The sequence below is a fragment of the Rhipicephalus sanguineus genome, chromosome 1, assembly GCF_013339695.2.
Source record: "Rhipicephalus sanguineus isolate Rsan-2018 chromosome 1, BIME_Rsan_1.4, whole genome shotgun sequence".
NCBI classification, from domain to species: Eukaryota; Metazoa; Arthropoda; class Arachnida; order Ixodida; family Ixodidae; genus Rhipicephalus; species Rhipicephalus sanguineus.
The window spans coordinates 224,885,357-224,901,191 of NC_051176.1; the positions used below are offsets into that span (position 1 = coordinate 224,885,357).

Below are 15,835 nucleotides of genomic sequence, written 5' to 3' on the forward strand. Positions count from 1 at the left end.
CAGTTGGAAGTTCGTGCTCTGCCCTTCGTTTGACCGGCTTGGGTGTTTATTAATTTCCGTGATACGCTATACCAGTTCAAGTATGCACTATTATAATGAAAATCGTCATTTCTGTGGGACTCAGCTTTATTTATTTATTTATTTATTTATTTATTTATTTATTTATTATTTATTTATTTATTTATTTATTTATCGGTACCATGGAAGGTGGGCATATTATTACAAATACATTGCACATTTTAAGCATGTACAACAGTTACAGCAGCATATGCAATCTAAGTATGTACTTCCCCCCCCCCCCCTCCCCCAAGAAAAAAAAAGTGTGTTCAAGAAATACGCTTTGAACCATAACGACGGGGGCACCGCTCTTGAACCGTGTGATTTGGCACTTACTGCATGCTGCAGAATGTCGACAGTGCATTCGAGTGAGCAAGATAGAAATTCACTCTATGCCTCGATAAGTATGTTATGCGCTCTTAAAATGAGGAATCGTAAAAAAATTAAAATTCACATCAGGACCCAAGTCATTGTCAGTAGCCACAGGCATTTCTCTTGCTCAATGCATCGCTATAGGGCGTATTATGTTATAAGAGCCACGAAACGGAAAAAAATCAACGCTATAGTTTTACAACGGGTAGGAATTTAACCACCTAATCGGCATTCGGAAATCCTTCGACAACTTCGTTATTCTGCGCAATGTGACGGCAAATGCCACCTAAATGAGAAGAGATTGCTTAGCTGACTCGCGGTGAATAATTTAGGCAATATACTTGCAAAAAAAAAATAAGGTGTGCTTGCTGCGCAGTGTATCGTCATGCATCAATATGTCGGAAATAGTTTCAGAATGGTAAATTTTTGGAACACGGTTAATTGGTTTGACATATTGCAAAGGGCGAGCGCAGAAGCGGTGCGGAAGAAAAAGAGAGACTAGACAGGAAAGACGCTCACTTGTAACTGAGTTCATTAGTAAAAAAAATGAGCACCATGATTATCCATGCGCGAACGCTACAACCTATTTTCTTCTGCATTCAAAGGGGAAACAAAAATCTAATCCAGTTCCACCCCAAGTGAAAGCTGTACGTACGAACTGCGGAGCATTGGTTTACCTGTGCTTCCCTTGTGTTTATCTTGTATTTATGCGCTATTTTCTGCTCTTTATGCGTATCAAACGTGGGACCTGCGTGGCGCCAACGCGAGACATGAGACAACCACAGGACGATGCTCCGCGGTTAAAAGAAAGGAATGAATACTGTCACTTCGCTGGAGAAGGTGTGATAACAAGTATAAAGCGAAAGCAACAGAAAATAAAACCAAGGAGACATTATTTGTTGTTCTTTAAGTGTAGTGTAATGATTATGACCTAAATTGAAAGGAATTGAAGGGGACGAAAAAACACCTCTACCGTCGGTGGGATCGGAACACACCGACGGAAGTACGTCTGCAGCGGTACTGCGTCTTCGCAGTATTGCTGCAAACGCGCATACGTATCAGTGCTTTCTTAGTGTATCCGAGGGAATAGGAGTTAATGTTGCTCTCTAGTACTGAATTAATCAACATTGCCCCCTCCCTCCCTCTCTGTTCTCTCTTGTGCTTCATCTTCATATAGTTTTTTTTTTTTTTTTTTGCATCTGTAGATGTTATCCCAACTTCCCTGAACTGACAGCAGTTATCTCCCGCTCTTCTTCTTCATTTTTTTTTTATGAGTAGAATAAATACGATTATAGCGCTTGCGCATGATGGCTCGTGGTGGACAGTATTTCCAGATAAACTCAGCACTTGAGCGCATTTGTTGTCCAGTCTCTTTTGTTCTGCCCGCCCCCTTTCTGCGCTCCCCCTTTACAAGAAATACTTTTGCATCTCTAGACCTACCAGTGGAATATTAACACTCGCTTCGCTATACTTTAAGAGACATAAGAGAGACGCAAACCTACTTCACGGGGAAGTGCCGTCATGGACATTCTGAATTACGAACCCCCGTATGCTTCTTAGTAAGGGGGACCAAGGATGATTAGCGATAGGGAATAATAAGATGAGAGTGCTCTTCACTATTTTGACTGAAGGAAGTGCTAAATAAATACGTTTAACGAGACTAGAACTGGAAAACAGCAGCGCAATAGGGAAGGAGAAGGTTAATGAGAGGAGGTGGGGGAGTACTAGCATGGCCCTACTTGCCTCGCAAGCTAGACACTATCAGCGCTAGCTTCGACATCGCAGCGAACGATGTAGCAATGCACGTGTCACGGTTGCGACCATGGCCGTGGGATGGCGCCACGCGTGATTGGTGGCACGCGGCCGGATTCGGAAGCGCGCTTTGGCACGTGACCTCCCCGGACGCTCCCGAACTTGCCGTGTTGCCGTCAGCACACGAAGAAGCGGCATCGCGTGCGCCTAATTACGAACAGTGCGCTTTGCATGACGAATGAACCTGGTCACTGTGGCAGCGGCCCCCATTTGAGCCACGCGCGCGAACTGTACCGCCGTCTTTTGTGTTTTGGGATGATCCGGACTTTTTCCTCTGTCTCAGTTGCGTGCCATCGGCTCGTGAATGGGGCGCGTCTCGTGGCGAAATTCATGGTTCAGCACACTTTTCCACTGATGCTCTTTTCGGGGTGGTTCATTGTTTCGCCAGGCTATCTTTTCTCGCTCCTTGCCTTTATCGTGGTATTGGACGCATTGCCATCGGGCTTTTTTTTTTTTTCTTCTTTAATGACCTTACACTGTCAGAGTGTGTGGGAACTGCTTTTGTGATGGACATGTCCCTCTCCGATGTGATGACATACTGTCATCGGTGGCGTTGAGGCTGCAAATAAAGTGCAAGTATCCATAGCCGGATAAGGGGCGCGTAGGGTGGGGGGAGTCGGAGCTGTGAGGTGCGGCGCCGTGGGTAGCCAGTATATACGCTGAGTCAGCTGAGATGAAACTTTCGTAACTTTCCTTAGGGTTAGACACACTCGTGCTAATAGTTTTTATCGTTAATGGAATTTGACAGAAGAGTGCCTCATGGAATAGCAAAATTCTACTTATTGAGCCAGACTGCTGCGAGAGGTGCACGTTATTTGCGCGAAAAATTAAAACGAATATTCCAATAATTATCGAGGTATCGATCATTAACATTCTTAGTAATTAAGCCGTGGCACAAAGTGCACGTTGTTGGAATTGAAGCCGGTTAAGCGAAACATTATATCCGCTAGGAACGAATTTTTAGGATGACACAAGTTTCGAAATATGTATTCTCAGTTTGAGACGAACTGGATTAGCCTTCTAGCTATTCTTGAGCTTTAATGGATGAAACGGTGTATAGTTAAAAAAGAAAACTACGCTGAACATTAATCAAATCTTACAGCAAGTTCGAAGGCCCTTACCTTAAAACTTATGCGTTCCAGGTTGATGCGCCTTGCCAAACCACTGTCTTTAATTCATATATTGCAATGTTAGATGTGTACTGTGTCTGTATTGTTCGCTCCCTTGTTTGTTCTAAGCCGGACTGTCCTTACTGTGCACTGCTTGGCCAAGAGAGGATTAGCGGGTATGAACTACGAAGGCCGACCCTCATACACACACATTTAGTAATAGTAAAAATAAGAAACTTTCTCTCTTTTTTGTCAGTGTGAAACAGCCGACGGGCAGAGAGTAAGGTGGGCGGGTAGTGCGCGTAGCCGCTGAGGCTAGCTGCGGCTTCGAAGGTGAGGGCGAAACGAAGGGGCAATAACCGCAGGGACTGGGCTGTGCAGTATCGAAGATACGCGTATCTTAGATACTCTTCAGGCATATTGTATCTATATCACGATACCTTTGGCAGCTGCTTTCATACTTCGTGCGCAGTGCCGTGGAATTTAAAACACGAGATACTTCTTATGGCACAAGTGCCTGTAGCTTTATAGCAGCTTGGGGCGGCTGAAGTTTAACGCAGATCACACAACGCAGATCACTATTCGAAAACTCCTTATTAGGGAGCTCCTGCTTGACCCAAAGCGAGCACACGCAAAGGGCTTTGGGGCCCCAAACTTTTGGGGCCCCTATTCGAGAACGCGAATGAGTGAGGAAGATGCTGCGGTGCAATAGTAACAACAATTATGAAATTTTAATAATTGCTTACTTGTTATGCGGAATGTTGAAACTTCAGAAAAATCAAACCAGCCAATTCTCATAGCTAACCGTCTTGCTTTCTTTGCGCTTCAAGAAATACGTTCTCAACACGTGTTACAGAGTGTGTTACTGTTATACCTAAGACGTTTACATAAAATATATTGTGCATGTAGACACTTATTATCTGGAACGGCAGTACATATATCTGCTAATTTGAGTACCGAGATCGAACTTTGCTGGCTCTTCCATTTTGAGTGAGGTGAGAACTGCTCGAAACAAACAAACAAACAAACAAACAAACAAACAAACAAACAAACAAACAAACAAACAAACAAACAAACAAACAAACAAACAAGCAAGCAAACAAACAAACAAACAAACAAACAAACAAGCAAGCAAACAAGCAAAAACTTCGGCAGATCCCACGCGTTGTGGGAATCGGTTTCATGCGAAGCAGTCAGCGAGTACTTCTGTGCTGTATTTTATAGCTTTGAGACAGGCGTTACGAGGTGGATCGACGTGTTTTTGCAAGTGTAGTAGCTGTGTGCACATCGTGGGCTTACCAGGCACGTCGACAACGACAACACTGGTGTTTAAAGGGTAACTTATGCTGCGTCGTAACGTCAGCCATCTGTTAGAGTACATACGTCATTATTATCGACCCTAAGTGCACTTTATGGTGCAATCAGGAGAATATCATTCGTAACATTCGTTAATGTATTCATCCGGGGTCGAGCAATGCTTCAATATAGCTTGCTGAATCATAGGAATACAAATGTAATGTTTATTAGACTGTTATAAAAGCGGAGCAAACACTTGAACCACTGACGTTAATCTGATATGTCGCCTGTATCGTAGGAGTACATATGTAGTGTTTATTGCTTTCTTGTAAAATTAGATAGTCAGCACCACAACCACAATTGACGTTGCACCGACATTACGCCTGCATATGCTGTTTTTCCAAACCAGTTTACAGACCTGGCGTGGCTCTGTGGTAGATTACCTGATTGCCACGAAGAATGCTTGGGTTCGATTCCATGCTGGGATCCTAATTTTTATTCTTTCCATTCGTCTGGTCAACGCTGCAGATGTCGGTTTTTGATGTGAAGCATCTTATAGCGGAGTTCAACCCGGTGGTGGTGGTGGTGTGCGGCGTGACCACTAGTGATGCAGAACTATCGGTAAATTGACTATCGATAGCAGCGATAGTTTTCATGAAACTATCGATAGTGTAAAGAAACTATCGATAGTACTACTATCGACAAACTATCGATAGTGCAATCGGTAGTACCATCGTTAATATTACTAGCGATATTACTGCCACGCGTGTTTATTGCTTTGTTTTCATGTATTCAGGTTTCATCCACAAAGACTCTTAGCACCGTTTGACCGCGCCGTAATGTTTGAAAAGCTTCACGATTGTTTGATATTATTTTGTAAGATTACGCGCCGGACGCTAATAGTCAAGTTTATTCGAGAGCTTACGCGAGCACCAGCGATAACGCTGGAAGGTTCGATGACTGATGTATAAAAGACGACGCGTTGCACCGATGATCAAATTACTCGACGGCCGACGACTGTTCTCGCCGCTCTCAGTGCGCAGCGTGTATCGCATATTGAGTTTTTTTTTTTTTCTGGGTAAAAGTGCGCCAAAATAAAGAGCTCTGTATTTCCCAGTCTTGCTGCAGTATTCTTCACCGTCACAACCACGTGAAAATACTATCGATAGTGGTGAGAATAATGATGCTGTTGCTGGCCGGCCACATTGCCAAAATATTTGCGATAGCCTACTATCAGCTTCGCTTAATTTATGAGCAACTTTTGGCGAAATAAATCACTTTTTTCCGCAGTGAAAATGGCGGCATATGTTCATCAAGAAAAACACATCGAAAAACAACCAGTTACACCATACAATTAACACACTAAGTTCTTGATATTTTTTTTTAATTTTGAAACCATAAAGTGCAATATAAATTTCAAGCCGCGCAGTTCCACAACATGTAATGCCTTTCTTTCCGCTAGACCTGAACAGTGTGACTCTATGTTCATGTGTCAGCAAAGCACTGTGGTGAAGGCCACAAGCATGTCAACTTTCTTGCCCTTCAGTCTTCTCCTCCTTCTGCACCATGTACCACGCGCGCGGGGAGCCAAGTTTATTCTGCAATGAGTTGGTGCTGTTGGTTTTACACTATCGATAGTACCATCGAATTTTTTTACTATCGATAGGCTATCGATAGTATTTTTTACCATCGATAGTTCGATAGTGACTCAGCTATCGATAGTATCGATAGTACCATCGATAGTTCTGCATCACTAGCACGCAGACGTAGGCGGCAAGATAGATAGATACATGCGTCGACATAAACGCTCAAAGTGCCAAAGGTTCGCTAAGAAATGCTTCGCATTTAACAAACAAACAAACAAACAAACAAACAAACAAACAAACAAACAAACAAACAAACTAACTAACTAACTAACTAACTAACTAACTAACTAACAAACAAACAAACAAAAATTCGGCAGATCCCACGCCTTGTGCGAATCTGTTTCATGTGAAGCAGTCAGCGAGTAGCTGTCCATGCTCCATATTTTTTTTTTGCTCTGAACCAAGCGTTACGAGTTGGATCAACGTGTTTTAGTAAGTGGAGTAGTGCGCACATCGTGGGCTTACCAGCACGTCAACTACACTGCCATTTAAAGGGTAACTTATGATTTGACGCAACGTCAGCAGTCACGTTAGAGCAGAGACATCAGTATTATCGAAATGAAGTGCACGCTACGATGGGTTGATGCGAATGCAACGCAAAAATAATGCGAATATCATTCGTTAGCGTATTCCTCCGGGGTCGAGCAACGCTTGAATATAGCTTGCTGAATCATAGGAATATATGTGTAATGTTTATTAGAGTGCTCTAAAAGCGGAGACAACACCGGAGACACAACTGACGTTAACCCGACATAATAATATCTGGGGTTTAACGTCCCAACACAATGATATTATTATGAGAGACGCCGTAGTGGAGGGCTCCGGAATTTCGACCACCTAGGGTTCTGTAACGTGCACCTAAATCTAAGTACACGGGCCTCAAACATTTTCGCCTCCATCGAAAATGCAGCCGCCGCGGCCGGGATTCGATCCCGCGACCTTCGGGTCAGTAGTCGAGTGCCATAACCACTAGACCACCGTGGCGGGGCGTTAGCCCGACATGACGCCTGTTTCATAGGAGTACATATGTAATGTTCATTGTTTTTTTATATAAATTTAGATAGCTAGCACTACAACCACAATTAACGTTGCACCGACATTACGCCTGAATAGGGTCTTTTTTTCAAGAACCTGGCATGACTCTGTGAAATACGTGACTGCCACGCAGAATGCTTCGGTTCGATTCCTGCTGGAATTCTGGATTTTAAATGCGGAGCATTTCTTAGTCGCATCTGCGGCATCGGCCGCCGTCCACACCCCCACTGCGCATGCTCGGCTCGTCTCGTGCCGGCAGCAAGCCTCTCCTCACCTTCCCTCGCATGCTCGGCTCTTCTCGTGCCGGCAGCAGGCCTCTCCTCTCCCTCCCTCCCTCCCTCCCCTCTCCTCTCGATCGAACGCGGGCGGTGTGTATATAAGCGGCGGAGCGCGCGTTCGGAATTCAGTCAAGGGCGTCTTTACTTGGCTTTCGCTTGACTTGACGCTTTGCTTGACTCGAGTAGATGCGATGGAAGCAACAGTACCGTCAATCAGCGTCCCACCACTCGTTGAAGGCAACGTTACCCCACCCTCACCGTCGTCGGCGTCAACAACAGCAAGCAACGCAGAAGACAAGTGTGGGATTGGGCTAGTTGGTATGCCATTATTAAACTGCTCAGCGCGAAAATTTTTACACGGTACACATACAAACGACGAGGACAAGCGCAGACTTCCAACTGATTTTTATTGCAAAAACGCACACATATATAGGCTACAGACCAGAATAAGATCACATGCTTATCCAGGCACTTAAAAACAAAAAAGAAACAAAAAAAAACCTAAAAGGCAAGAAAGACCCCCCAAAGAACCAAGATATCACCTTGGGACACCACATGCCGAAGAATTCAAATACGTCAATTCTTTTTCCGATAAGTAAATGGACGGTGTACTGATGCAACTTCCTTGAGCTATTGTTGCGGCCTCAATTATGATTCTAGTGCCTTCTAGTGCAAGGGGAGTTGTGTACAGTATACCCTTGTCTTGTGGACTAAGGTACGTTGGTCAGACAGGCAGGTGCCTAAATGTAAGACTACAGGAACATGGCCAAAAAGTAGGAAATGTTGGGGGGGGATGGTTTTTTGGCTTCTCGTTGTTCTGAATGCGGATGCCAGCCTTTGTTCGAAAAAGCAAGTGTTCTCGCGACGCAGCCTAACGAAGGCACTACAATCATAATTGAGGCCGCAACAATAGCTCAAGGAAGTTGCATCAGTAAACCGTCCATTTCCTTATCGCAAAAAGAATTGACGTATTTGAATTCTTCGGCACGTGGTGTCCCAAGGTGATATCTTGGTTCTTTGGGGGGTCTTTCTTGCCTTTTAGGTTTTTTTTGTTTCTTTTTTGGTTTTACGTGCCTGGATAAGCATGTGATCTTATTCTGGTCTGTAGCCTATATATGTGTGCGTTTTTGTAATAAAAATCAGTTGGAAGTATGCGCTTGTCCTCGTCGTTTGTATGTGTACCGTGCAGAAGACAAGGCTGCGAAGAGACGAGCATACGACGCTGAACGCAAGCGTTTGAAGCGAGCTGCGGACCCGGAACTTCGTGCACACTGGAGCCGTTCAAGTCGTACTTGGTGTGCGCATCGTGTAACAATTAAGCATTCCCAAACCATACCCAATTATGCAACATTCACGCGATACTCCTGCCTTCCTCTACTCTTTCTCTCTCTCTCTCTCACGCGATACCCCCACCACTCTGCCACGCATTTACTCGAGTTCTCCACGCGGGAAGATGCGGGCGACTTTTTTTTATTATTTGCATTCGTCGAGTCAACGCTGCCGATGTCGGTTTTTCTTAACGCTCTCGCATTTATATTACCAATCTCTATTCTCGCTGTTCCTAGGTAGATATAAACTGTCGATCAGCTGTGGCGCATACCCGCATATCGCGGCTCGTGGTATACAGGTATGTGCCACACGAGTCTGGACGTAGGGGTTTGACGACGTACGCGACAGGATTTTCTTGTTAGTCATGTCATGAAAAGATAGTCATATTCGCCAACCCCTCTTACCCTCCTATGTAAATTTTGGTCTATGCCAAGTTAATGAGGCGACGTAGGCGGATAGATAGATAGATAGATAGATAGATAGATAGATAGATAGATAGATAGATAGATAGATAGATAGATAGATAGATAGATAGATAGATAGATAGATAGATAGATAGATAGATAGATAGATAGATAGATAGATAGATAGATAGATAGATAGATAGATAGATACGCTCAAAGTATCTGAGGTTCGCTAAGAAATGCTTCACATTTAAAAACGACGACAGGCGGAAAGAACGAGCAAGGCAGGCCCAAGGGTTCATAGTGCCAAATGTTTATTCTTGGAAAGAAAAGCACGAGCATTTTTCAAGCAAGAACCTAGGCACGTGACCACATCGTCACAAATACACATGCCGGTAAACATGGAAAAGAATTTTGCCGACTAACTCTGTCACCAAGGTTGCAAACAAATGGCCATCAGGTAAAACGTGGACTGATCTATACTACATCTCTTAACGGCGCCGAAGTGAAGGCTGTACACACATTAGCTGAAGGCTTCAGCTTATATGTGTGTAAGCAATCTACATTAAAAGTGATCGTCTACTAGAAATATTGAACTAGAGGAGAATCATGGTGTGAGAAATGTCATCAATGTACACGTAATCTGTATGGTAGAAGAGGGATCACGCGCTTCTGGCAGACATAAGGGGCCCAGTTTCAGTTGTGGAATGCGAAGTAATCTCGTTGGAAGATACCTATATAGGCCTGTGCGGATATTCTTTTTCACGAGCAATCTTTAATTATAACATGACGGGATCTGATGTATACGCATCTAAATTACTTATTCCTAGGTCGTCTTTGCAGGCTTACATATTTTTCTTCATATTTCAACTTAAATGACAGACGAATTTTTCAGAAAGAAAGAAGAAAGCAAGGAATAATTTTTCAGAAAGGAAGAAGCTTTCTTTCTGAGAAATCCGCATGGATTTCCTTGTGGCTTCGTGCTACAAACGGGTGGTTGTCAATCTCTATCTCTTAATCCTTCCGCCACCTTGCGGGATTCCTCAGAACTGATTTGCAGTTACGTTCTTTTAGTTTAATCCTCGGTGTGGTATCATTCATTGCCGTCAGCAGCGCGGACATTGGCGGTGCGTCAGAAGGTGCTTCCGTTGACTGCGTGTGCTAGTGACAAAAAGGAAGTTCGGCCACGCGACGCAGGGCTTATTTCCCTGCAACAACGCCAGATGATGTGGCCCTCCGCGCATCAATAGGGTGCCTCGATGCCGAACACTGCTGGCATCGAGGCATCCTATATACGCATCATGGCGGCGGAACCCTCCGAGTATCATGGAAATATTGCCGCAGCGCGTACACGCCTTGCCTTGCACTTCGCGAGTCGGTGGCGGCGCTGGCGTTTGCTGCCGCATTGCGTTAATCAGATAGTGTTCACTCATAGGCAAAAGAGGTGGTGGTTCGCTCTGTGCGCTGCTGAGGGCCCCGCTGTACCAGTGTATATATGCTAACACAGCCGGTGAGCAGCGTCGGAGAGTATAGCGCAATATAGTTTAACCAGCTGAACATCTTTTACACTGAATTGTCATGCAGGAAGTAAGCGAGTCTTTGAGATTAATATCGGCATCGACGCCTGCCATGCACAGCTAACGCGTAAAGGTTCTCTGTACGCTCTTGTAACCACTGTGTTATTTTTTTTTTCCCTTTGCACAATTGTCGCCCTGTTTCTCGAAGCACTTCTCTGATGAGCTACACGTGTATACGGGCATGGCTGCGTTGTGGGGAATGTAGAAGCACTCACCGTCCTTGGTCAGCCTCAGCGGGTGACTATCGGGCGTCGACGCGTAGGCCTTGGCAGCAGTTCGACCCCCTGGGCCGTCGTTGTTTGAACCCGCGCTTCCACCGCCTGCGAACACGCAACCGCGTAAGCACTGTCAGCTGCCGCTGCACGCATTCGGTGTCCAACACGCTGTTACCATTATATGGAGTTTTCCGTGGGAGGTGCCCAGTTTGTGCTCTATAGGGTTGCCTTGAATGTCCTTATTTTTTTTCGCAATCTTTCGTTTTTCTGCCTACGGAGTTCAAATAATTGTTCGGATTTAACGTCCCAAAACCACGATAATTATGAGAGACGCCGTAGTGGAGGGCTCCGGAAATTTCGGCCACCTGGGGTTCTTCAACGTGCACCTAAATCTAAGTATACCGGCCTCAAGCATTTTCGCCTCCATCGAAAATGCGGCCGTCGCGGCCGGGATTCGATCCCGCGACCTTCGGATCAGCAGTCGAGCACCACAACCACTAGACCACCGTGGCAATTGAGCGTCGCGTTCAATGTGCCGAGGGTCTCCCGACAATTTGGCTACAAAGGCTTGAAATAACTGATAGCATGCTATACTCACTGAAAAAGATCTAGAGATTATACCAAAAATGTGCAAAGGCCGCATTTTTTCTCAACAGAGGATATTCATAAAGGCACTGCCTGTGTCAAGGGCTTTCACATTTCTTGTCGTACACATATTAGGAGCAAGCGGGTTTTAACTCCCCCTCCCCCCTCCCCTCTCCCCGGGCGTCCCCTATCGAACTTTTCGAGTGGGCTTTTCTGCCCACTGCTGAAAGTTGTGCACTATATTCTACCCTATACACATTACTCTGAAAGCATTTGTGGAAAACTGCCGTTACAGCTGTGGTTCTCCGTAAATGCGTACAGCTGTATATCCCATGCCCAATAAAAATCACCGTGCATGTCGTCATGGGTTTGATGAAGTGAAACAAGAATACAGGTCAAAGAAAGGAATGCGCTGCAACAGGTATCAAACCAGGGATTTTTCTTTCGGAATACTGTAGCTCCAGTTAGGTGCGCCAAGACATCATCGATTGTTCAAGTATTGACAAAGGAATTATACACGAGTGTTAGAAATTAAACTGTCGCCTTTGCTCAGCGTGTAATAGGTCCATGGTCCAGCGACACTTGGGCCATATGCTTCTCCAACACTCCGCACAAACGTGACGTGGAGTTCGCACAGTGCATTTTAAATCAAATGTGATTTGCGTGGGCCACACGAAGGTGAAAGGCGGCCTCCGCCCACCGCGGTAACTTGCCGCATACGTACGTATACACTTAATTTGTGCTCAGGGAGACAAAATTGATCGATGCAAAGTGTAATCGTTCATGGGCAATTCTCGACTGTTGGCCCCGTTTTAATCTTATTACTTCACAAGGCCTTTAGCACGCTAGTGCAATGACGTATCTGCTATAAGGATGATTTATCATCCTCAATCAACGTAAATGGCAAATGCCGTGTGTCACTCGATCGAGGCGACGCGGTGCATGAGGCTGTCGTTCCCTACCTAACTTCGCCTTGTCAGACGAGCCTCGACTTGAAGTTTATACTTCATTCGACCGCGTTGATCATAGCGCCGCCGCCAGACTAAATATTACGTCGCGATATACAAGAATGGTTGCCGATTATCGCTCATACGCAGTGACCATTTATGCCTAGGGGCGGCGCTGCCATCGACATTCCCGAGTCAAGGTGGAGCGTTGAGAAAACAGGGGTGTCTGATACCAGTCATCCTGTCCGACGTTCAGTTCTTATAATTGTCCACGCTACGTAACAGTGTATATTATATCCTGAAGGATAACCAAGTGATCAGGTTCATAAACTAAAAAGGGTGGGCTCGGGTACTTAACATTCTTCTTCCTGTATAGATTGGCCTACTGACGAAATCGGTGCTTTAGTGTTTGGTGACTCAATACGTTTCTATTGTGGGCAGTTGTTCGACAGGTAAGGAGGAATTAAGAAAATTCGTTTTCCTTCATCACATTTTTATGATGGGCCACATTGTGGCAATGTCACAAAGTGAAGAGCCACATTTTGCTATCGAAGAGAAAGTGATAGACATATGAAATCAAAGCGCATTTGGAAATGCGTATTTTGGCGTGCAGGCTTCAGTGCGATATGAAAGCTTAGGCTGTATATCCGTCAGGGGCGGCGCCAGCGGGGGGCGCGGAGGGGCAGCTGCCCCCCCCCCTAATATATCCGCCTGCCCCCCCCCCCCCATCGCAAACATTCGAAACATAGTGCATAAGTTCCCAGCCTCCATGCACCCTCCCTGAAGAAACTCACTTGTCGTCGGTGACCCCCCAGTAAAAAAGTGTAAGGCAGCTTCGCACTAGTGGCGCCAAGCCTGAAGGAAGTGCCTTCTTTGTTTCTCTGCAGTTTTCTCTTTCTTTCCTCCTCTCTTTCTTTTTTTCTTTTTTTCCAGTTCTTTCTGTCCTTTTTACTCTCTTTATTTCTATTTTTTCTTCCTATTGTCTCCCTTTCTTTATCTCTCTTTCTATTTCTCGCTTGCTTCCTCTCTTTTTCTATCGTTATACGTGGTTTTGCCTGCGTTACGCCAAGCGACGACGGCATACGACTGCCCGGGCCCCTAAAGTGCTCCGCACTTAAAATATCCTGGCGCCATCCCTGATATCCGTACTGCCAAAAAAACCCCTCTGGAAAGGCATTCATGACAGCTCGCTGCAATACCTTATAATCTCTTGAGGAGCGAAAATATGAACCTTCTGGGCATCTGACTGGAAACACCAGAGAAATTTCCCGGTATTTTTATATTTAAATGTTAACGAAATACACGTATTTTTATTGTTTCTGACTTTTCACGATATATATTCATACACGTATAACTCCCGCTGTATTCATACACGTCTAATTTTAGGCGCACTGTTAACCGTATGTTATTAACCCTTTCAGGCCCAGTGATTCCAATTGGAATCATCAGTTTTCTAGGTCACTCAGCAAGCACCTGGTAAAGATAAAGCGCTGTTCTTTTTCAAGAGTTCATACTTAGCATCTGCTCTACGTATGGTGCCAACCTGGAACGTACACGAAGCGAGGTCACTTGTGAACAAGGAAATTACAGAAGCGGTCATGCTGTTCGCGCATTTCGCTGAGGCAGCTTCTTCTTTCACCATACAGAAATAATAATAATATCTGGGGTTTAACGTCCCAAAACCACGATATGATTATGAGAGACGCGCCATACAGAAATAGGGCACTTATTTAGTTTTGCGTCGAAAATTGGAATGTTGGCTATTGGGCATTATGCTATCCCATCTAAATAACTGTTTGAGCAATGAATTAAGTAAAAATAATAGAAATATTATTAAATAATAATTAATAATTAAAATTTCGACATTAATTACTCTTTATTGAAAAGTGGGAGCAAAGAGTTTTTTTTTTCATTTTTTTAATTACCATGATCATCCACACCTCAAAATTTAAAAACTGGTTGCTTACATTTAAAGTAATTAATTTGGGACTGAAAGGGTTAATCACAGGAAAAGTATAGCTTGAATGCCTGCAGTTGCTGTGTTATTCTTCTGTACACGGACAGAGAAGTAAGTACAGAGCATTGGCACAGAGTGTTATACAAAAGACCACGGCTATAGTCCCTGGTTGCAATCCCCCCCCCCTTCCCCTCCCTCATTGCGCTGGGCTATCTTGCGCATGAACAAACGAACGAACAAACGCAAATAAACAAAATGACTCTTATAATAACAACCAAAAACAGCTACGCTGAGCCACATGAAGAGTTATGACATATCGTAACGCTGCTATGCATGCAGGTTATCAACCTGCATGCATAGTTTAAGGGCGCCAACATCCGTATACATTTCAATATATGTAAAACAGCATTTAATGGTACAGCGTATATTGAATACCGAGATAACGAAGGATGGGCCCCGTGATTTAGCTTCGCTCAGCCAGAAAACATTTGCTCCGGCTCCTTCAGTAGTCAAGAGGGAAAAAAAAGATATGATCGCTTAGCCTGTCCCACAGGGCCGTGTTTGTCAATGAAAGCGACGAGAAAAAGATGCTCGGCGTGCGAGCAACACACCGCAGCGGCCTATAGTGTTCGGTGCAGCTCGTAACAGCTCCCCCGTGTACTCCCGACATGCAGTGCGGCCGCACAATTGTGCACGCGAACGGGCGCCCGTCCCGCGCGACCCGCGCAGCTATCGGCGATCCTGCACGGCATATACATGCGCCCACAAGCCAGCTCGTTTAGCCGACACGCGACACGTTGTCGCCGATGATGTGCGCGCAGCGTATGCCGAGGCTGTATTGTGCGCGCAGCAAATAAATTCACTCCGCGTGCGTGACGATAACTCACGCGCATGTGAGGGGGCGCAAAAAGAATGAGAGGACCGCGACGCCGGGCAGAGAAGACGAGCAGCGGGGTGGTGCAGGGAAGCTTCCCAAAGGCGGAAGAGAGTCCGAAATCATTGCGACCCCAAAGTGCCACACGGCCGATCAGTTTCCAGCGAACGGTAGTAGTGGGGGACACGCGTGGCAGGCCACGCGCTTTCCCCGCTCGCCGCCCGCGCCGGGGTCCATTGGCGCGACACTTCGGGCGCACAATCGGGCGCTGTCGACTTCCAGTTGAGTTCCCACGAGACCAGCGCTTCAAGGCAGCACCCCGTAACGAGAGGTCGCTCCCCG

General features: G+C 45.4%; 1 protein-coding gene across 2 annotated transcripts in view; it reads right to left on the minus strand.

The window, feature by feature from the left end:
* Window positions 1–15,835, minus strand: part of LOC119373293 (DNA-binding protein D-ETS-3) — a 175,747-nt gene that overhangs the window by 117,051 nt on the left and 42,861 nt on the right. For both annotated transcript variants that reach the window (XM_037643321.2, XM_049419823.1), the window contains exon 4: window positions 11,131–11,235. In XM_037643321.2, the coding sequence (XP_037499249.1) occupies window positions 11,131–11,235 (105 nt within the window). The remainder of the gene's footprint in view (window positions 1–11,130; window positions 11,236–15,835) is intronic.